The sequence below is a fragment of the Parasteatoda tepidariorum genome, chromosome 3 (assembly GCF_043381705.1).
Source record: "Parasteatoda tepidariorum isolate YZ-2023 chromosome 3, CAS_Ptep_4.0, whole genome shotgun sequence".
In the NCBI taxonomy this organism is placed as follows: Eukaryota; Metazoa; Arthropoda; class Arachnida; order Araneae; family Theridiidae; genus Parasteatoda; species Parasteatoda tepidariorum.
In genome coordinates, this window is record NC_092206.1 from 31938331 (window position 1) to 31962243 (window position 23913).

The 23913-nt window shown below is 29.4% G+C and overlaps 1 protein-coding gene across 7 annotated transcripts in view; it reads right to left on the minus strand.

The window, feature by feature from the left end:
• Positions 1-2413: 2413 nt before the first annotated feature.
• LOC107439947 (serine proteinase stubble) overlaps positions 2414-23913 on the minus strand; it is an 83642-nt gene continuing 62142 nt past the window's right edge. For 4 of the 7 annotated variants that reach the window (XM_071178478.1, XM_043042856.2, XM_043042855.2 and 1 more), the window contains exons 2-8: positions 19390-19485; positions 13556-14008; positions 11867-11946; positions 10521-10627; positions 8176-8444; positions 6111-6265; positions 2414-3092 (exon numbers count right to left, since the gene is read on the minus strand). In XM_071178478.1, the coding sequence (XP_071034579.1) occupies positions 2934-3092; positions 6111-6265; positions 8176-8444; positions 10521-10627; positions 11867-11946; positions 13556-14008; positions 19390-19465 (1299 nt within the window). In that variant the 5' untranslated portion in view covers positions 19466-19485 and the 3' untranslated portion in view covers positions 2414-2933. Of the gene's footprint in view, positions 3093-6110; positions 6266-8175; positions 8445-10520; positions 10628-11866; positions 11947-13555; positions 14009-19389; positions 19486-19618; positions 19737-21896; positions 22025-22244; positions 22504-23913 lie in introns of those variants that run through there. The other 3 variants (XM_043042854.2, XM_043042852.2, XM_043042851.2) reach the window with 3 other exon arrangements.

Sequence of the window (23913 nt, forward strand, 5' to 3'; positions counted from 1 at the left end):
TATTTCTCTAGTTCAATACATTTTAAAAGCCTAGAGAAACGAAGAAAAAGTAGTTCTAACGATGAATAAATCACTTTTTTGTATGTCGTTATTAGCAAGTATCTTGCTTTCATATCTGATCACAGAACTCACATTGTTCATAGTGAGATATCCAAGAGACTAATTCTGCGCTTTAAAAGTAAATGCGTACTTTATTATAATGGTTTAAATTTATTTTTGCCATAATTTCGATATAAATAAGTTCCTTTCTTGCCTTTCTTAACTTCGATTTGAGGCAAATTACGGAATTAGTGTAAGCGTTCTGTTAAAAAATGTATATCTTTTGTAACATTAATTATTCTAGCTGTTGAATTATGTGTCCCAAATAGTAAATATTTTTTTCAGACAATGTGCATTGACATGAAAAATCATTCTTTTGTAATTATAAAATTAGCTATTTTTTAATCCACCAATTTTTTCCGGGGTGAATAAACATATTAGGATATCGGTGTTATACTCATCTTCACATTTGCAGTCATCTGTAAATTTATGGGTGAGCAAATATTTGCATTCGTATATGCAAGCATGGAAATTATAATAATATCGAAACTATCATTTAGGAAAAATTATTGCATTTCTCATTAAGTCCAGATTCTATGGAAATTAGTGCAATTTTGATAAGATGATTTTTAAAAAAAATCTGATTTACAATCTTGAGGCTTTTTTTTTTGTAATACCAATTAGTAATTCATGTTAGGGTTTTAGAGTGAATTTTCTTCGAAATTGCTTTCTAATATTTTTTCTTTGTTGAAAAAAAAGCTTTCTAAAACTTGAACACAAATAGCTAATTGCTATTACAAAAAAAGGCTAAGCAATTGTAATACCGATTAAAAAATTATCTCATCAAAAATGCACAGAATTCTATCGAATCTGGAAGTAATGATAAATGCATTTATTTTTTTTTTCTAAATGAAAAATGTACAGTGTGCAAAATAAAAAACATAACACCGTGAATAACTTTTTATATAATGTTGGGATCTTCACGTTCTAGGACTCCATTTTAAGGTTCAAAAGGGTGACTTCAAATATGTTATTTAATAAGTGCTGACGATATATTAAGTTCCAAAATCAGACACATAAACGTACTTTCACTGAATGAACCTTGAATGAACAGACTTTTTTTTTCACGGATTCGGAATTCTGACTTCCAAAAAATAGGGGGCAGCCCACAATCTGGGACATATAGTCCCAATAGTTTGGTCTGGACAGCGGTCCAAAGTTTGAACCCCTAAATGTTAATTTTTGCGTATTTTGCCATATCTAAATTTTTTTAAGCGAATTAAAATTTTTCTTGCATATAATTATAAAATTCATTTAGCCAAAGATAATTCTATAAATTTTTTTTTTTTTTTTTAGTGAGTATGCAATTTTTTATTAGTGTTTTTTTTATAATAGTCGAAAAAATTTTAAATTGTAAGGTTATGCAATCTTTTACAGTTTTAAAAAATGCATTTTTACATAACAAAATACAAAATTTGAGCAAAGTCAAATTGAATTTTAGAAAAAGAGATAAATTGAAATTTAAAAATATGGCTTTCAAACTATTCGGCAGATAACACATTTCGCTCATATTTTGCCAGTTAAAATTTTTTATTAAAACTATGGGAAAACTTGTATACTTCGACTATTATTTAAGATAATAAAAAAATAAATATGTATTAAGAGTTATATTTTGCATGGAATGAAAAAAAAACAAATTTTATAATTCATAATATTGTGCAAAAAGTTTTTTAATTCGCTTAAAAATTTCTCGAGATGTGTCAAAATATATAAAATTAACATTAAGGGGACCAAACTATTGAGACAATTTTTCCCAGATTGCGGCTACCCCCTATATTTTGAGGGTCAGAAATCCGGATCCATAGAAAAAAAAGGTATGTTCATTCAGAGAAAGTACGTTTTTGTGTCTTAAATATAACTTAAAATATCGTCTGCACTAATAAATTAGCATACTTGGGATCACTTCCTCAAACAATTGAGTCCTAGAACGTGAAGATCCGATCAAAAGTAATTAAGGGTGGTTCGTATTTTATACTGCGCACCACTGTACATACAATTGCGAATCTTTGCACACCCATAAATTTACGGATAACTACAAATGGGAAGGCGAGTAACCGACATCCGAAAATATTTATTCACTCCGAAAAGAGTTGGGGGGGGGAGTGAAAAGTAACAAATTAGGCAATTTAATTTGCTTGGGAAACCCTGCAATTTTTTTCGATCGTGCACTGTATCGGCTGGCCCAATGTATGTGTTTAAGGTACGTACTAATGAATCTCATTTTTATAACAATACATTAACAATTTCATGCACGAAGCACAGCCCTGGAATTAAACAATTACACCTTTTATAAAATAGAAGACTAAACAGTAAATGTTTGAGTATAAATATTTATTTACAATTGATAAAAACATACATTTTACACTAGAAAAAAAAAAGCTTTAAACTTTTTCCATTCATACAATTACACATAAAACAATGAAAGCACACGTTGATGCACAAAAATGATTTTTCCCTGTGATTTTTCAGTGGTCCCCGGTAGACAAGTCAGTCTGATATACATCAGGTCACTAAAAATATTTCCCTGAACAAAATATTCAGGTTTTGTGACACAAGTAATGAAAATTGATAAATATAACTCACTTATGATAGACGAATCACTAGTTTTGAACTATTTACCTCAAAAGCACGTTCGCTTTCTGTTAAATCATAGCCAAATGACGAGTTTTATGAATAGACTAACATAGTTTAGAAGTTCCAGCTTCTGCTACACTAATAGTTCTTCTCACTTTTTTTTCCAGAGAAAAGTCCTTCTCTTGCAAAGATTTATCACATTTGGCTATGGCGTCACCAACACATGTTTAGCATCTACCGTCAAAATAAAAAAAAAAACCTCAGCTAATCACTTGCATAATCCAGTTCGTGAATTTAGATATCCTAGTGCAGACACCAGGCATGTTAGGCTCTGCACAGCCGATGCCCCAGGATATAATACCAGCGAGAAACCAGCGTCCATCTTTCCTCTTTGCTTGCAACGGGCCTCCAGAATCTCCCTGAAAAATTATTGAATAAATACTAAGTATACTCGTGAGAAAAAGTAGAAGTTTAATAACGTGTCCTCTTTCTGGAAAACAGGATAGTTCCATAAAGATAACAGAGTTCTGTTCTGGAAAATATGTCAAAAGGGCAAGTACATTTTGAAATTTTACGATCAAAGTTTTTGAAATGGGGTTATTTATATCCATACAAAATTTATATCAATAGTAATAAGCAGAAAAACTTTCTGAAGACAAATTACCACCTAAATAGTACTTATCACAAAATTTGAAGTAAACATTTTATTGATAGTTTGATACTATTGTTAATAATAGTTTCTAAATTCCAACAGATGGCGCTCTCTGTAAAGTGATGTAAAAGGACTAACTGCATGCAGTTTCCTTATTGGCGCTGTACCATCGGCTCTCCAAATGTTACATACAATGATCTCGGGGTTTTAAATCATTACAAACGCCTTTAATGTATTCAATAACAAAAACAATGAATGGTGTTCAGGGTACAGTGCCAATGAGGAAACTGAATACAATTTATCCTTTTACATTACTTTGCAGAGCGCCATCTGTTGGATTTAAAGAAATTATTATTATTAACATTGAGATATATTATTAACACCCATACGACTTACTTGAGTAAAAGTAATGCTAATCAAATTCTTAGAGAAAATAAAAATGTCTGCAATTCAAAAAGGAAACTTTGCATCAAGATTTTGATCCTTGATGCAAAGTTTGTATGGTTTCGAAAAGCATTTTCAAAAGCTTTGATACTCTAATTTCAGAATATGCCACGAGTACTGAAGCATAAAACATTCATTGAACATGCCATTGGGGGAAGTAATACTGCTTCTATAAATATAAAGAATGCATTTCAAACTTTTCATGGAGTGTACTTTTCACAAGTGACTGTAACATGTTAATCTACATGAACTAATTTCAAAATCTTTCTTCACTCTATAATAAACTTTGCATTTAAATTTTTGAAAGCGCACAAAAAGTTAAAAAATTTGTAGTTAGACTTATTATACTACTACTAAATTAAACTTATTTTGTGTATTTTTACATAAAGGAAAAAGTTTAACAGGATTTTAAGCTGGTAAAACTTTGAAATAATTGTTTGGCATCAAATATCAAATTGACTGATGAGCAAATGTTTTTAAATTTTTTGTGAAGTATTTCTTTTACATTCACTAGACTCATAAAAAAAGTTAGTTTGAATTAAAGCTGTGCATCTCTTGTTTAAATAAATCAGTTTTCATTTACAAATCATAAATTAGATGAACGCTATTTAATTTTTGGTTGGGCCAATTTTTTCTTGTAAAACTCGCCTACGTAGGATTAAATGAAAATAATTAAACTCATCTGAGAGTTGTTAGTTAGTAAATTAAGTTCAAATTCTAAAGCTTGTTAAAAAAATATAATATCTAAGATATAAACATAAAACAAAAGGTGTACCGTGTTTCTTTATAATATTAAGTAGTTGTGTATATTAAGTAGCATTATAACATCAAGTAATAGCATTGTAACACTACTACTTAAATATTGTAAAATCACCTCACACACTTTGTTAAAATAGTAATAGTGATACTTCTTAAATAATTAAAATCTTTCATAGTGCAATTTGTTTTATTTTATTTTATGTATCAAAATGTATTGTATTGAACTTAGTTACTGAATTTTAAATTTTATCATTGTAAGGATTTTTAAAATTTATGCTTTATGCTTTAAAAGAAAACTTACACCTAAAACCTAAAATTTGGTAACTAGTTTCAAATGAAGACATTAGAAAAGCATCAAAAGTGAATTTTCAAAAATTGCGAGAAAAAAATTTCTCTTGAAAATAGGTAATATCTGAAAGGTTTGATCCCAGCATTCCAAAATATTGTAACAGTTTTAAAATACAAATTTTCCAGTAATATGTTTGGAAGTAAGAAATACAATGTTTGCCTATACTAATTGCTTTGACTTACTTTAAATCAATTGATTCATGTTAAACAGTAATATCAGAAAAATAGGTTTAGCATCAAAATCTATTTTATTTCCCTTGCACTTGACATGGAAAACGTTTTTATAAAAATAAAATATAAAAACTTTATCTTCTTTTAAGATAAATATAACAGCATTATCACACTTTTTTCCTAGCAAAATGAAAACCGTTTACGATTACATAAGTATTAACAAATACATTTTAAAAATTTAAATTAATAAAATTTAGCACAATTATACAATTTAATTTTAAAATTATTTGGTTTAACTAATTTTAACTTAAAATTTAAAATTATTTTTCAGTTTTCATACATAAATGCACTGAGTTTACGTACATTCAAATATAATGATGAATCTCAATAGTGTTTGTTCCATGATACGTGCTAACACAAAAAACTTAGTAAATGAGTTTTTAATTTAACTTAATTGCAATACTAATTCTTGAAAAGGTTGTTTTAAGGTAAAGATTTTACTATTTTGAAAAGAATATAGCTTATATACTATAATATATATTAATACTATTATACAATTAATATTTATGTTCTAGACTTATAACTTATGTTCTATATATGCTATAAGATGGCATCTAAGTTTTTGGCAGCTTTTGTTCGAAAACTCATTCAGTGACCAAGATGACCATTTATAATAAAGTCAAAGACTCAGGTTACTAGTCTGTTCAAGCAAGGGAAATTTTCATTGCAAAAATTTAATATATATATAATTAGAAACGTTTTGCTTCATGAGTTAAACAGCCATTTTATAGCAATTGGAATGTTTTTTCCTCTCATTTAAATCAAAAGTATGCAGCCAACAGAAAAACATTGATAATATTTGAAAGCATTAAAATTTTCATCATTATTCATTATTTTTTATCGGATAACAAGTTATCTGATAAAACCAGCTCATTAACATAAGAAAGCTGGCTAATTAAATCAATAAAACTTGGAATTAAAAGTAAGTGAAATTTAAGATGCGAAAGTAATTTTAAAATTACTTACACAATTTTTTTTCAAGATAATGAGAAACTAAGCATACCTGACATGAATCTCGTCCCCCTGCTTCATATCCTGCACATAAGAAAATGTCCGGAATACTTTCTTGCCGCCCCGCAGTATGGAACATTTGTTGACACTTTTCGTTGCTGATGATTGGCACTTGTACCTGCTGTAGTTTGGAGGGCAAAGTACCACCTAAGATACATCCATTTTGTATTAGAATCAATGCATAAGAAAAATAATAATTTTTAGTCACAATATATCATTAGGCTCTAGTGTGATTTAATATGTTTATGCATCATTAAATGCTTTAATTTTCTTATCTATGAAACTTGAATTGCCTTATGTATACTAGCAATATGTGTAAACGTAAGAACACACACTATATGATAATTGATTAATTATATTGATGTACTTCAGCAATTAAGTGTCGAAATAAACAATTTAAAGTCGCTTAGCCGTTTCGTTTCTTAAAAGTATGCTATGGTAAAATTTATTCAAAACTCTGTGCAATACCCTTGATGCAAATCGGGTAAGTGAATTTATAAAACCAATTAAATTTACTATCATTAAAAAGTTTCTTTATAAAGTAAATTTTGAAAAGTAAAAAAAAAACAGATATTCTGTGAATCAAATCAGCAAGGAAACAATGGATATTGGATTGGATTACTATCAGAAAAGCAGAACATTTCATAGTGCATGAAACTCAAAGAACAATACTTAGTCAAGGTTGGACACATTTATATTGCATCAGACTTATTTCTTTACTGTGCCCCTTTTGCACATCTACAAAAGCTATTTAGAATTGGATTTTTCATGCAGTCTTCTATAATTTAACATTGAAAAGTACTTTGAACATCTGCAAAGGTGTTTGCCTCAGTAAGGGAGCATTATAGACCACCAGTCTGTGCTAGTTTTAACTTTGAAAAGACATGCTGTTTCCCCGCGTGTAGCTTCCTTAGTTTATCGCCATTCGGTAAGAGAGATGATTGCTGTTAGGAAATTACACCATTTCTTATTTAAACCATTTCCTTCGTATATTTGAGTTCTGATGATTTTGTTTATTATTGCAAAGATTCCATTATTTACGTTGAGTATCAATGAATTTATAACATTATAAATCGGGTTTTGCATCGGGTTTGCAAAGTAACAAAAGCTTTTTTCCTCTTAAAAATTGTATCTGACTTTTTCTCTGTATGCTTCCTGTATTCTTTGACCAATTCCACATACGAAAATTATTATTCTTTACTTTTGCAAAGTGCGAAGTGAAGAGTTAAGATAAAAATTAAACTTACTTATTTAAAGATAACAGAATTGAATGAAGCTATAAACTATATCCATGCAAAAGAAAGCTATGAAGACATGCGAAATAAGAAAAAAAGCATTTAAAAAACTAAATCTTTCTAGTAGACAAAAATTGAGATAATTTATTGTTATATTTATTTAGCTAACCAAAGCGCAGCATTTTCGAACATAGAGGATGGGAATTTTCGATTGTGCTTGATGTTCGACGTTTATTTTGTAACAGATAACATTTTGCATTTCTGATGTGTAGATTCTGCCTTCTTATTTTTTCCTTTTTAGTCTAGAAAAACGCAGAGTTTTCAAAATTTTAATTTAATTTTATTACTTTCGTTTATTTTTGGTTTTACGTCTGTAATTTTGTTTAGGTAGAAACGAAGTTGAATTTTCAACTTGAGATACATTTTTCTCGTGTCATTTAATAAATAATTGTAACTTGGATTGATTTCCAGAACAGAACTTCAGGTAAAATTTTAACTTTGCTCAAAAATAGGCAGAGATTTGTATTGGTAATGATATTCATTTGACGATAAAATGGTGACAAACTCTGATTCCATTGACTAGAAATCATGGAAACTAGTGTTATGTGTTCGTGCTAAAATTTAAGCATCTGAGTTGCTCGAAAACGTCAAAATATCTCAAATCAATATTTCATCTTCATAAACACGAGAGTAAAAAGATGAAAAATCACTAAATTATCTCGAGGTTTAGTGACTAAAAAGGTGGACAAATGGTGAAGAAAAATTAAAGTTAATTAAATGTTAAGGAAATGTTAAGGAAAAATAAATGGAAAAATATGAAACCTTCACTCAGTCTTCCCCATCCAGTCACTGTAGCATTCAGTCCAATGAATGTGTCGTCCATATCGGGCAAACATATGGGCCTGACATGGGGTTGAAGAGTTAGAGGAGACTCCAGCTTCACAAGAGCTAGATCATGCTCGTACGTGAAAAAGTTGTATCTTGGGTGTACCACTTTCTTCTCTATACCTCTTTCTTGGAAAGGGGCCGGTTCTTGTACTGTAGAGAAATCAAACTCCCCTACACGAATTCGTATTTGAGACTTGAGCAGGCTAGAATACAAAAAGTAAAACTTAGAAATAAAGATGTTTAATCAATTTAAATATTTGCACATTAAAAAATCAGCTATGAATTACTTAATAACGAAATTTTAATTAATCACAATGTAAACAGGTCGCTATTTGTATTGATCTGTTTACTCTATAACTAAATTTAGTTTGGGAACATACATTATTTAATACGTTACATTGTTTAATATCTCCCTTTGGGAATTAAGTGGTCGTTTTTCGAAGAAAAAAAAATTAAGATGACAGGTACATTACAGTTCTAATTATTAATTTAAATGAAATTATACAGTTCTAAAATAAACTTTTGTTCCCCATTTTACGACACGGACGTTGATCATTGACTGTCTCACATAATGAATAAAAAAATATTCAGATATAAAAAAACCTGCAAAAAACTCTTATTTATTAAACAGAATTTTAAACATCACTGATGTTATTTTTTAAATACTATTTGGAAAGAAAAAAATAATTCGTCTACAGTTTAATTAATGCGACATCAATAAAAAATTTCCCTTTTTAAGTGTCTTTCTCGAACGATTTGATTGAAATTTTCGACTTCAAGTTAAAATTCTCCCCCTTCACCTGTTCTACAAACTCCAGGACCACCAAATGGTTCTGGAGTTAGGAGTAGGAAACACGTACAAATTTATATTTTTAATAATTTCCAGTTTACTGCTGAAATCCAAGTAAACCGAGCACTTTTTTTCCCTACTCTTCACTTTACAAACTTTAAAAAAATTTAGAATATAAAAAAAATAATAACCTACCGCATTCACTTGATTCAGATTTTCATACAATTTGTTCTCGGCAAAAAGATATTAATTGAAATTTATTCGGTGAATAATTATAATAATACTAAACATTCGTTGGATTTTCGACAAGAAAAGGGAATGATACTCTTTGTAAATAAAATACACGTCTTAAGGTTAAGCGATTTCCCCACTCTTCGCACTTCTCCCCTCACCATTTAAACGGTTTCGCAAATCTTGCTTTTTCCCCAAGCAAGTATATTCCAACTGTTTACTGAATTTACCATGGGGAAAAAAGCAAGACTTGCCAAAATCATGCAAACGGAGAGGGGAAAGTGTAGAGTGTGGGGGATGTGTTCAAACTTGAGACGTCTATTCCATTTACTAAGAATATAGAAAGTGTAAAGTGTGAGATGCAATTGTAAAAAAAATATGTAAAATGCATTAAAATAACTTCGTTTAGGAAAGTTTATTTTATTTGTTGTCATATCATTTCGGCATAGAGTAGAATTATAAATGGATCTTTTATTTGAATTTAAATTTACCATTCATCTTAAGACATATGGCGTATTTTTTAAAGGCTTTAATGCAATTCTCACGAGAAGCTTTATAATCAATAATTTTTATAGAAAACTTATAACTCGGACAGTTTTCTAGAACTATTGATTGAAATTTTCAAACTCTGCGTTTCACTTGGTGATTAATTCAAAGAGAAAAATTTGCGTAAATTTTTTTTTAAAAATGTTTTTCGATCTACGCAACAAAAAATGAGGCATGAACTTAAAACTTAGACACTTTTGACAAATATGTTATTAGTTGTAATATAGTTCATTTGTTGGCGATTAATAAAATTATAATCAACCAGTAGGCAGGGATAGACTGATTGGTAGGACGTTAGGCTCGAGTTTGTAAGAATGGGAATTCGAATCCCACAGGCCGAAGAATCCCTGTCTATTAAATGGAAATCGGTGCACGTTAACTCTATCGGGGTCACGAAGTCCTTCAAGTTCCCATAACAAATCCATACCTCTGGTAGTACTGAAATGGACAAAGATCGTTCACTGGTTCAGATCAAAATTACGATATGTGGATGAATGGATTGACTATGAATGGGTCTTCCCGGTAAAGTGGGGTGAGTGGATGAAGTCGTATTCTTGGCCATAGATGGCGCCACTGAAAAAAACGAGAAACGCACACTTTGCCTAAAAAATTCGCTTGATTTGAAGCAGGCTTGATGATTGGCATAACATAACATAACATAATCAAACAGTAATTTTACGTAATATTTTTATTCTGTAAAATAAAATCTTACTCATCAACACAATGAGCTGCAGTGGCTATCCAGTTGGCGTTTAGAATAGCACCTCCACATCTATGTGTACTCGCAAAACCAAAGAATGATGACCTTCGCACAGACACCTAAACAAAAACGCAGTACATTACATTTACATTTCATGAGCTGAATGAAATTTGTGATATTGTAGGACAGGTTTAACGTTGTACATAGTAACAAATAAAGTAAACAGAAAAATACAATTGTCAAAGGTCATACTCATATTTGATACAAAGGTACTGTTAAAGGTCATACGCTTATTTGTTGATTGGATAAATTGGATCTGGAGGCAAAAGTGCCAGTAGTGTTTAAACTGCATTGTAAAAATCGAATATTCTTTTTCAATTACAGTTGATTGATTGAGTGTAGAGTTTAGTGGCACAAGGTCCAAACGAGGACATGGTGTGCCAAACAGTACGATTTGCAATTGCAGTTGAATCGCAGTCTGTTATAATACGGAAAACTGAAACACTACTGTAAAATTATTCCATAAAAAAGGAAAGATCACCGTAATGTCTTGGAAATCACAAACCTTTGTATTTACTGTAAGGATAGAGCTAATTAAAATGGTGTAATAAACTATGTCTGACGTACAAAGAGGGATATTAAGTAAAATAAGAGGTGTCAAAAGTAACTAAAGTACTTCAGAGTCTTGAATCATGCCCTACAGAGTACACAAGTATTAATACTATAGATGGGACAAAAACTGTCAAAATATTATTAATAATAATAACACAATTTGTAACTGAGATATGTAAAAGCAACTAAAATTAGCTACGCTAATTACTATGAGCTTTAAAGAAAATTTTGCTTCACTCTGCATTGTAATGAAGATGTTTGTTTTTAGATATTGGTATATTTAAAATAGCAATAAAATACGAGCTATTTAAATTAGCAGTAAATATTTTAATTACATACATTTATTGAACAAAAACAACACTAGCTACATCTTCCATTCCAGGTTCTAAGTTTCAAAATTAGCTTATATGATTTTTTTTAATTTTACACCGAACAAAAAAGTTTAAAAGTTTCGAAAAAAATTATAAGTGGCTGGTTTTAAAACCTAAAGCCCTATTTACAACGTTAAGCTTCCTTCTAAAATGAGTCGGTTTAAGACGATTGTCATTTTCCCCCTATGCTCCTATTGAACTCTATAATGAGTAAATTGTAATAAAACGTTTCTCTTCTTCATTTGAATATTAATTTACTATACCTTATGCTAATAAAATTGACTTCATTTCTAGCAATAATCCTGAAATATACATTAAGGGTGGTCATTTTGGAACACCTCATGTAACAAAATACAATATATAAATAAATTTTACCTGCCAAGGCCATTCTCCAAAAGATGAATGTGTTCCACCAACAACTTTACTCTTCGGAAATAAGGCTGGAATTCCACATTCTGATTTCGAAGAGAAACATTGTAAAGGAATTAGATGTAAAAATTAAATAATACTGGGTTAAAATTAACTTATTTCTTCCGAAAAAAAGGTTAAATACAACTATATAGCTGTCGAAATTTAGAATATTCAGCATTTAATACTCTCAGATAACTATCTAATCAAAGTTAAAGACCATTCGTATTTAAAAAAAAATGATATTAAGTAGAGGAATATTTTATTTATGTTACAATATTGTAAAATAAATAAAATATCTAAAACGTTAATACCCTCCAAATTTGATGAAAACTTTATTATTATTTATTATTTTCATTAAGTTGAACGATAGTATCACGTAATAAGTTTAAGAATTATATTATCGTTAAAATTCGAACGATGTTACGGTTCAAGTTTTATGTTCAAGTTATATCACAAAGTTTTTAACAGTGTGTGTAGTTTTCACTGCTGCTAGTAATTTAATTGCTTAAATTTAAGAAAAAAAATTATGAACCGATTAAAAAAAAAAAAGGTAATTTGTTTAAAAATAAAATCCTATGACGAACAGCGATATGAACGTTAATAACCGTTCTATCAGCAGTATTCAAGTTGGTATCAAGCTTGACTTTTTATATATATATATATATATATATATATACAGTGCACTCTCGATTATCCGGGTTAATCACCGGTACAGGTCGCACGGACAATCGAAAAACACGGATAATCCGAAAACTCCCTTTTTTTTAAAGAAAAAATCAATATCAGTACAAAAAATATAAAAATTACTGACATTTGCATGCTGTTTAACATCAAACTAGTAATTTTCCTTTTAAAAAAATGTGTAATGTGTCTTCGCTATATATCGATGCACATATTTTACGAGCCGCAGTAATGTCACCGTAATCAAATCCTCCCCTATAATCTAATAAAGTTTCCACAGAGCAGCAGAATGAGAAATTGTATTTCCCTCATTTACTACATCTTCTGCATCAGTTACTATTATCACTATTTAATTTAACAACAAAACGATGTCTTCATCTGTCAAATACTGGAACCCAGGCTCGCATGCATCACTTTGAAACCAGTCTTTTAAATTTTCTTCATCAAGAATTTCGATACCTTAGATTTCTATTCCTTGTTCAAGAATCCTGTTATCATATTTTTCCTGAATATTTGAAGAAGATTATTCATCAAGCAGTATGATCTTTCGCCGCGATCGTGATAACGTAGACGATTTTACCTTTGGCCGTGCTGCTGATATTCCATATACAGCAATCCAACAACGAATTTGCTTTCTTGAATTGCTTCAAAAAATTTTGTAATGTTATAACTTCACGAATAAAATTTTTTTAAACTTGAAAATATTTATCTTTATATTTTTTGTGTGACTCCGGAATGAGCACGGATAATCCGCAAACCGGATAATCCGAGCACGGATAATCGAGAGTATACTGTATATATATATATATATATATATTGCACATTCAAGTAATGTTCTTCATTTTAAGACTAAAATAATGAAATAATTGCGCTTGGGTCCTAAATCTTTATCTAGAAAAGTCCTTTTTGAATTACTTCTAATTAATATTATTTAGACAACGCATTCCTTGTAATTTAAAAAAATATAATTACCTAAAGAATCTCTATTATCAGGCTTGGCTGTTGTTGTTGTTGATGACGTTTGTTGAGCCACTGTTGATTGAATGGTAGATGATGATATAGGCCTTGCATTCGTTGTTGGAAAATTAAACGTGCCAATCGTCAGCGGAGCTGTTGTCATGAGGATTGGAGGTTTTGTCACTACTGTTGTTTGAACACTAGAAGCGGCTGGTTTCACTTTATTAGGCAAATCACCTTTTGGAGGAGAAAAGGGTGGCATAGATGAATTGCTAGAAGACCCTGAGGATCCTGGAACTAGATTATCTTCCTCTTTTGGCAATGAACAGCATGTTCCTACCAAGAAACGGTCCACGCAGGGTCCGAGTTGAACACCATCTGATTTGATGCATTGCCATACAAACATGCATGTTCCTTTGTCTCCCATGGCATTTGTGCAGCTCTCTGGTCGAATTTTGATGGTAGATGCTGAAATAAAGAATGCAAATTAATTTTAAATGCAAATATAAATAGTTTTGATGACAGTTTCTAAAATAAGGAATACGAATGAGATAAATTGATATGCAAATATAACTTTGATGGTAAATGGAGAAATTAGGTTAGGACTGCTAATTTTTGATGGTAGATTGTGAGTTAAGACAGACAAGTTTAGGCATTTTTTAAAAACACATACGAATTGGAAAAGTACATCAGAATTCAATTGATTGTGTGGTTCAGCGATTGAGTGGAATATGTTTGGAAGTAAATACAGCAGATACTACTTTTATTTTAGAGGCATTGAACAGCCCGTTCATAGATCTGTGGTGATATAAATGTTTAATTCCATAACCTTGTGATTCTGAACACAATACGTAAGGTTGGGAAGGTACTGGATCAAACACTGAAATAAGATTGCTTCAGTGGTGAGCTTTTTGAATGGCACTCTGCATTTTCGCTGCATGGAAACTATCGTGGTCGTTAGAGCGGTGATTGGTGCGAGTCGGCAGAAGCATACTAACTGACCGTTCGTGGAGTCTGGATTTAAACCACAGTCATCATTTTGGAATTAGGAAGTCCTATACTGGGAAATAATGGCTAAACAGACAATAATTGTGAAAAAATTCATGTGTTTTACAAGAGCAAATTTAATATTCTAAATCGTTAATGATTTTATTTTTCAATTTTCAACTTTTTATATGATTTTAGAAATATTTGTTTTAAGAAATGTTAGGAAATTATCAATATTTGTGTCGTGCTTTTAAAGCTTTTTAATTTCCTCTAAAAATTGAATTAAATCTAAAGTTATAGATCAAAATATGTTCCTCTTTATTGAAATACTTCCGTATTATTTTATTTATGATCACATTAAGAGCGTACATTGTATTTGAGAATATGGATATGTTATGAGAGAAACGATAAATTAACATAACTATAATTCATAGTGTCTATGTAATTTCTTAAGCAATTGGCCACAGACGCAACGCAGAATATTAGTTGCCAGCAGTCAATACAAACTACTGTTCGCTTTTTCTATTGTACTACAAAGCACGTTATACTAAAAACTATGAAAAGAAAATAGCGTTAAAAGTAGTTTCTGCACTTGCAGCGTGTTTCAAGTTTGACCAATGATTTCACACAGTAATTTAAGGCTGTTAAGCTGCTCCAAACATAGGCAGCATTCCTTGATTAATAGCTTCAAATAAAATGGTGTTACAAACTAAGTGTAGCAGAAAAAAAAACAATAAAAATAAAAGGGGGTCTACATATTAACGAGAAAAACTGAAATCCCTTGATCGATATTTCTTAGTGGTCATATCCATTTTAAATCTGTGTTTGATTTTATTAAAAATTAATTCTCCTTATAAATAGTTAATAATCTTAAAATAGTAATAATAAAAACAGTGGGTTTTGAAAATTACTCATGATTTCTGGAGAAAAAAAAAATTGATACCATTATTAAGATTCTCAAAATTGCACTAAAATGTTTAAAATTTATATTTAGAGATTAAACATTGATTTTTAAGAATTCCCCCTTGAATGTTATTTAAAAAAATTCATTTTACTAATAATACAAATCTCAGTTTCTTTTAATAATATTAATGTTTAATTTACATGAGATATATTTTTTCCCTTCCCTTAGCAGAGCTATTGTAATTAAGCGCAAAAGTGGGAAAAAAAGTGAATATCAACACATTCATTATTTCTTCTAAGCTTTTTTCTTTTTTAAATTTGTTTTAAAACATGGATATAAATTTGTTTCAAAACATGGATAAAAATTTGTGACAAAAATATGAATAAAAAGAAATTTAATTATAAACTAAGTTTTATCCAAATGAAATATTCGGAAAAGAAAAAAAAATGTTTTAAAAGAATTATTCTTACTTATATTTCTTAAAAAGATTAAATACAAAACATTTCTTGGCAAGGATAAATTTTAGACAATTTTGTGATCAAGTGCTTTGTATAAAGATTTCTTTTTGTAATGTTATTGTGTAGTTGTAAATTTTGCTTACAGATGGCAGCACCATTCACTTAAAGAGTTAAATAACAAAACACAAGATGGCAGCACCATAAATGATTTCGTCTTTCTTTGAAGTCAGGCAAAACTTTTTCTTTCTTAGAATTTGTTAAAAAAAAATTAATGAAAAATCGCTTTTTGAATTCTGAGGATGTCATTCTTTTTGTGAAAAGCAAAATACTTAAAAGATAAAGGAAAAATCCTAAAATTTAATTTAAAAATTTTTGGGAGTGCTTGTTAGTTATAAGTTCAAGGGTTAAAAAATATTTTTGATTGCACGTTTCTCTTGGCATAGCATAGCATAGAGAAAATATGTATGTATATAAAAATAAGTACGGATTTAAAAACGAAATATTCAAGACATTTTGACAATACATTAACAGTTATTTAAACTAAATTGCGTTGAAGACAAAAACACAAAAGCATTTCTGGTGCTTATATGAGTATATGTTCGTTATTTGCTTCTCAGTTTGTGTTTTGTGATACAATAAAAGGTCTTCAATTAAAAAGTAAAGGAAAAAATAAAGGAACAAAAAATTTCTTTTATACATAAATTGGTATATTTAAATTTAAAAATAAATAAATATATAATTTAAAACATTTTTTTAAAAATATTTTTAAAAATCTCAAGAATCAAAAATCTATTAAAATAATAATAATAAAAAAAAAATTAAGATTTTAAAGTTCTGTGAGAAAAAAAAATTCTGCTTCGAAAAATACTTTGAAGTATTTTTAAGCAGAGATGGGAGCTAACATATCCGGTACTTTTATAAATAATTTTGAAATTTTATCAAACAATATTATACACAAATTTTGAAATTTGAGTTTTTATTATGCAATTAACATTAGAAATGCTACATTCTAGTACATTGGTTAGAACCGCACTAAAATTTATGACAATTACAGCTTTAATAATTAATTATTGTAAGGAAATTATTGATTGAAAAGGCGCACATTGATCAGAATAAATTCTAAACGAGAATGATAAATTATCTTCCTTGAATGAGCAGGATTTTCCTTATTTTGTATCGATGCATAATTTGTAAAGCTGTTAGTAAGATAGACTATTAAGCGTTGAGTTTAAAACTAAAAGTTTTAAAATCCTTTTAACAGTTGGTGCAAATAATAAAGAAGGGCAAATGATAGAAGTTAATTATAATTAGAAAATTGTTCGGCTGCTATTTCGGTTTATTTTAAATCAGATGGATCAAATTAGTTTAAATTTTTTAGTCTCTATAAAATGTTGCTGAGTAAGAACGTAGACCAATGTTTGCATTCACGATTAATTTCCTGTCGTTTGCAGTTGGTCTGCCGCGACCTATTATATTGATTTGAAAAACGTTTTGTTTATTGACGAACCATTAACAGAAAAGCAATCGGGATTTTTTGATTTTAGATTAGGGATTATTCTAAACTGCAATTAGAGGTATAAAAAATAATAAATAAAAATAAAAGGACACTTTTCATAGAGCGCCCTGAGGCATTTTGATAATTTCAAAAGATAAAATCTTAAAAATTTTGACATCTGCTACTTTTTTTATTCTATAGGATATTACTGAACATTAGACTGCGGGGCTGTACCGTGTGGGAAAAAAAATGGAACATCTTGAATAATTTTTGATCTAATTATCAGATCTTCACATTCTAGGACTCTCTCTCAATGTCTTAAAGGGTAGACTTCGAATATAATGAATTAATGCAAACGATATTTTAAGTTACAGAATGAGACATAAAAACGTACGTTCTCTAAAAAAATATACCTTTTTGGGATTTCTGCTAATATACCTTTTTTTCTGATTTGGATTTCTGTTAATATACCTTCTTTTCTGATTTGGAATTTTGACTCCAAAATATCGTGGGAAGCCGCAATGGGAAATATGATCTCAAAAGTTTGGACAGGAGAGTGGTTCAAGGTTTAGACCCTTTAATGTTAATTTTATTTTTTGCATATTTAGCTTTACTTCAAGAAAATTTTAAGTGAATTAAAAAATTTTTGCAAACAGTTATAAAATTCGTTTAATATTCGGAATTAGTTCGATAATTCTATGCCAAAAATAACTTTTAGTTAGCGTAAAACGTTTAGTTTAGCTAATACTTCTAATTATTTTATAAAATAGTCGAAAAACTTTGAATTGGAAGGGTGTACAATATTTTAGATTATTTTAAGAAATGTACGTGACAAAAAAAAAAATTGAATGAAATAGGTCAATAGTTTTCAAGAAATCAAATTTTGAAAATGTCGTACTTTTAAAATTCGAATTTTCAACAACTATTTGATCGATTTTGCTCAAATTTTATATGTAAAATTACGTTATTTAAAATGGTGTAAAAATTGTATACCTTACAATTAAAATTTTTTTGGATTATTATTAAATAAAATAAATATTAACTACGAGTTATTATTATTGTTACTTTTTTATTTATTTATTTATTATTTTTTTTTTGCATGGGACTATCTTTGGATAAATACATTTTATAGTTGTGACCTTTCAAACCTTCAAAAACCTTTCAATTTGCTTAAAAAGTTCTCGAAACATGGTGAAATGCGCAAAAAAATAAATAAATAAATAAATAAAATTAATATTAAAGGGTCAAAATTTTGAACCGCTCTCAGACCAAACTATTGATACCATATTTACCAGCTTGCTAGACTAGTCAGAAATCAGAGTCCATCGAAAAAATGTTCATTCAGAAAAAGTACGCTTTCGTGTCTGATTTCGTAATCTTAAACTTCATCTACACTAACTAATTAGCCTATTTGTATTGGTCTTCCCTCAACCTAGGAAGATCGAGTCCTAGAACGTGAAGATCCAATCATCAGATCAAAAGTTATTCAGGGTGGTTCGTTTTTTGTTTCGAAAGTTACAGCAGTTCGTTTTTAAAAATCCGTATAGAAATTTTACTATTAGTTTTTTTTTTAAATTTGAGGACGCTTATCAGCTAAATAAAATAGCTTAATTGGATAGTAAAAGCTCAGTTCTGTAAAATGTACTAGTGCTGGTTACAGTAGCCGTTTCGGTTCTTTATTACAATACTGAAATAATTATTCTCGAATATATGATTTGTGATCCATATACTGTTTTTTACTATGCTGTAGCACATTTTGTTTAAATAAAGAATGATTGTTTACGCTAGTAAACTATTTAGTTTTAATAAATCACAGCGAGGGGATGAAAAACTATTCAAATAGTAATTATTTCGCTACGCTGTCGGTGAGACTTACGAAATAGATTTTGAAATGGTGAATAAATTATTTATTACTGAAAACCGTCTTCCAATTTTTTAGCTACCTTACAACATGTAAAATAGAAAAAATTCGTACAGTAAAGAAAGGAATGATTTTGGCACTTACCATTTTGTCCAATAATTAGAAAAACAAGAAGCGTGTAATACATCAAAGTGCATGCTTTTTGGTATTGACACTTCATTGTAATACTAAGGGCTTTACCTAAAATAAATGGAAATGAGGATTAAATTAGATAATAAAAATAAATATGCAAATTTTATAGCAGTTTAGGTACATAGGAGATGAGAAAAAAAACTAGATTAATGACATCCTAAATTTAAAAATAGTCTAATACTCCATTGCAGATTCAAGGTTTGAATAAATGAATAAGGAATTCTATGGCACAAGAACCAGAAGGCAATAAACTGTTTCAAAACAAACGACATGTACTAAATATAACGATACAAAATGGTGTTATAAACTAAGGCAGACAAAGAATTAAAAAGGAAAATGACAAATAATTACTGTTCCGTTGTTATCAGTTATACTGTTGTTATCAGTTCCCAGTTGAGTCAAAAAAAAAATCGAAAATTTGAATCACAGTATCGTACAAACTCAATAGGATGCTAAATTTAACATCGTTACCCTTCATGTTATGTACTGTATTGAGTAAATAAGTTTAGTAAGAAATGACTTACACGATATGTTTAATTTGGCACTATGTTCAAATTTGCTGCAAATCGCAATAATGTCATGGTTCAACATGTGCTTACATTTTTAACAATGTGCAGCGCATATAATAAAAATGAATATATATNAGAAATACGCATCAGATAAATTTTATAGCGCCAGCAGGACGAAATTTTGCGTTGGTGTACTGCTTTAATTTTGAAATGTTCAGTTTATTTAGAAATAAAAGCCCAGATTTTCTTTTCAAAATTTTTTCTGAACTTAATGTTTAAAAAAATATTTGAAAAAATTCTAAAACTAACAGCACACTTTTTCTTTTATTATTATGATTATTATAAACTCACACACAAACAATGAAAGATATTTAAAACACATATATTTTGAATTTAAGGTAGTTAAATTTAAGATTCTTGACAGACAACATTACATACCAACGTAATCTATTAGCGTTATAAACTAAGTTGGACACAAAAATTGAAAAAAGAAACAGAAAATAAAAATCAATAAATATTGATTTTTTGAAACTTTTGCTTGTTTATGATTTCTAAAATAATAAACCTTTATACAATACACAGACAGATTAAGCTTAAGAAAATCTTTAACTGACAAGTATTACTAAATTTTAATTATGTTCATGCATAAACTAGTATGTAAACAATTTATGCATCGTTATATGACAATATATGATGAAATTGAAAAAAAAGCTTTGATTTTTTATATACAAAAACACCAAACATGTACAAAAGTGCAAATTTACAGCGGCAGTAAATTGCACTAACTTTTACTTTGATTTAAAAAATGTGACTTTCAAAAGTATTCAGTACAAGAGAAAATAAATTGATCCTCTAATATTATATAAATTCATTCAATTTGATTTTAACATAAAATGAGACGCAACAAAAGAAAAATCACTTCGATTACATTCTACTCGTACTATGAAGTAGAACATTTTCACTATAAAGTTGAGATTTTCCTTTAAAATAATTACGTTTTCGGAGACTATTATAAATTAAACATGAGGAAAAAATACAGCTTGATAGAATTTTCAAAGTGTTAGTTAAAGTTTAGAATAAAATTTATAACGTGAAGTATTAAATTTATAACTTAAAATATTCAAATAAAAGATGTCATAACACCAAGTGCAAAGTATAAAATTTATAGTTTTTACATTATAGATATACAGAATGTAAAAGATCATATTTATAGGGAAAATTATTTAAAATTAATTAAGTTTTACTAAGTGTAAAGTATTAAATTTATAGTAAATATTATTCAATTCAAATTAAATTGTTTTGTAGAGTGTAAAAAAAAATAAATTTAGAGTGCAAGTCATTCAAATTGAAATTTCAAAGTATTAAACTTTTTAGTGCAAAGTAATAAAATTTAACGAGCAAAAAATAAATCTAATGATTCCCTGTACTAAATATTATTTCAACTTAAATCCATGCATAAAGTTTTTATTTTATTTTCAAGCTATTATACAGTTAACATCTAAGTAGTACTCTCTAGAAAACTCGCAATCGATCAAACGAACATGTAAAAGTATTTCAAAGCATTTTCGAAGTTGAGTTCAACTTAAAATGAATCAAAGGTTCTGTGATTTCTTATTTTTCGAAAAAAAACTTACATTTTCGAATTTCAGTTAGTGTAGTTCAATTTCATGTCTTAATCAGATTTTTTTAAAATAAGATTTACAATTTTTGATTCAAATATATTAGGTTGTTAAAGTTCTGCACCACCCTTTGCTGAGAGATCTTGTTTATAGCAGTAATGAATCAAAGGTTCAGCTTTATCCAAAGCCAATTAGAGCTTATTGATGAACTAAGAATACCAAAAACAACACAAAATAAAAATTCATAAAAGTTGAAATTTTCGAAAAGTCGAATTTCGAGTATTATAGAACTTTTTTAACAACCTAATATAAAAAAAAATATTTAATGTACTTCTTAAACGTCCTGTTAACAAATTTTGCATATTTGAAAGCTTCCTCTTAATTAGACAGTTTTCGCATCTGATATATTTACGAAGTTCATTTTCATCTCGGAAACCAACAAGCTTGAATACTGATTAAGTTTGAACCTTTAGGATACAAAAAGAAAAACTTCCACAGAAAAAATTTTTTTTGTCACATGAATGTTTAAAATGTTTTTCGTTAAAACCTCACGTGTATTCTCTTAAAGAACAATTTAATTAAATTTATAATTCAATCAATGTGATCAATTTAAATGCAAATCCGAAAACATTACAAATTAAACAGATTACAAAGCCATTAGAAAATAAACTTTACTTACGAGTAATTAATTCAACGTGTTTGCAGTTTCAGTCGTCTTAATCCGAATAAATGTTTATTGATTTCAATAATCCAAATACGAATATAATTCAAGAATGAAAAATAATTATTGGTTTATATGAGTTTCTAAAAACAATTGTACTTTTTAAAATAATTGTTTTAATATTTACAAATATTAAGTACAAAATAATATTCTCATAAGATCACACTTTCAATCGGATTAACGACCTTCTTCGACCACAAAACCGCAGATTAGTTTCACTTCAATTTTTTTAAGAAACAATTTGTGTAAGGCTGTTATGGGGGGCCTCCCCGGCCGAGCAGTCTCGTCGTTCCCCTAAACTCTCAGCAGCGTTGAGGTAAAAGGTTCGAATCCTACTGTAACCATGAATGCATCATAGCGATGTCTTCCTCTAACTTGAGCTATCTATTTTTCAACTTGATCTGTAAACCGTATTTTGTAGTGAGCAGACAAGCCTGCATATATATGTGTAACAATACATACATAGAGCTTCCTTATCGGAGCGATCTCGCCGTTTCGACAATAACTTAGTAGTGTGGAGGTAGCAGGTTCGAATCCCTGGATTTTAATTTGTGATACTTTAATATGTGCTGTATATTCTTCAATTTTTACAAGGACTTACAAGTCTTTTTTATAATGAGCACACAAATGTAACAAAAAGTAAGTAAATAAATTTACAATAAATAAATAAGCAAGCTGGTATGGCCGAGATAATGAAGTGACGGACTGAGGTAGAAGATATCAAGTTCGTGCCAAGTCATACAAAAACTTAAACGATTCAAACGTAAGTGAACAGCACTTGTGCTGATAAACTGTTCTCCAACGCGATGTCATACATGAGGTGATCAGCGCCCTCAAAAGAAACTAAGGAACATATAGCAAAATTTTCAAAAGGACAGTCGAAAACTGTCCTCTTTACGTTTTTTTTAAAAAATATTTATGTTTAAGAATCCCTGAGAGGGATCTCTGTTCTAAGAATATTAATTTAGAAAGATAAAGTCCCGCAGTGAACTGATCGTTAAGACACGGTACCCAGCAGATCGCCGAAGTCAAGCATCACTGGCTGCGGTCAGTGTGCGAGTGAGTGGACCACTTGGATTGGTCTGCGTAGGGACCGAGGGTGTCCGGTATTGGTCCTCGTTAAACTGTTCTACCGTAAAGTGCTCGACTTCGCGTGCAGGTCGTCGGGCTATCGAAGTGGGGGTGCCATCCTCTCTGAAGAGGATCAAAATTGAGATGGTATGTCTTCGGATCATCCTTAGGGATGTTTCCAGACCGTCCCCAATAGTCCATTGTGCAGCTCTAGTGCGACGTAAATTAACTACAACTACAACAACAACAGAACCGAGTAACGGGTGTGAAGAGGTTAAAAGATAAAAATTTATCAAATTAAATATCATTCTACATAGTCATTTTCATTTCGATAAAGTAGAATCATAATTAGGTGTGGTGAATACGGTATAAAGGATAAGAAGTACGGAGATAAATTTTGTCTCAATTCACCTTTAAACGGCATAATTATCTTCCACAACCTCTGATTAAGATAAAGCAGAATCCATAGAAGAGTCGTTGCAAACACTGCTCATATTTGACTGTAAAAACAACAGAAAAAGCAATTGCTACATATTTATCAAGTTATCGTAACTCA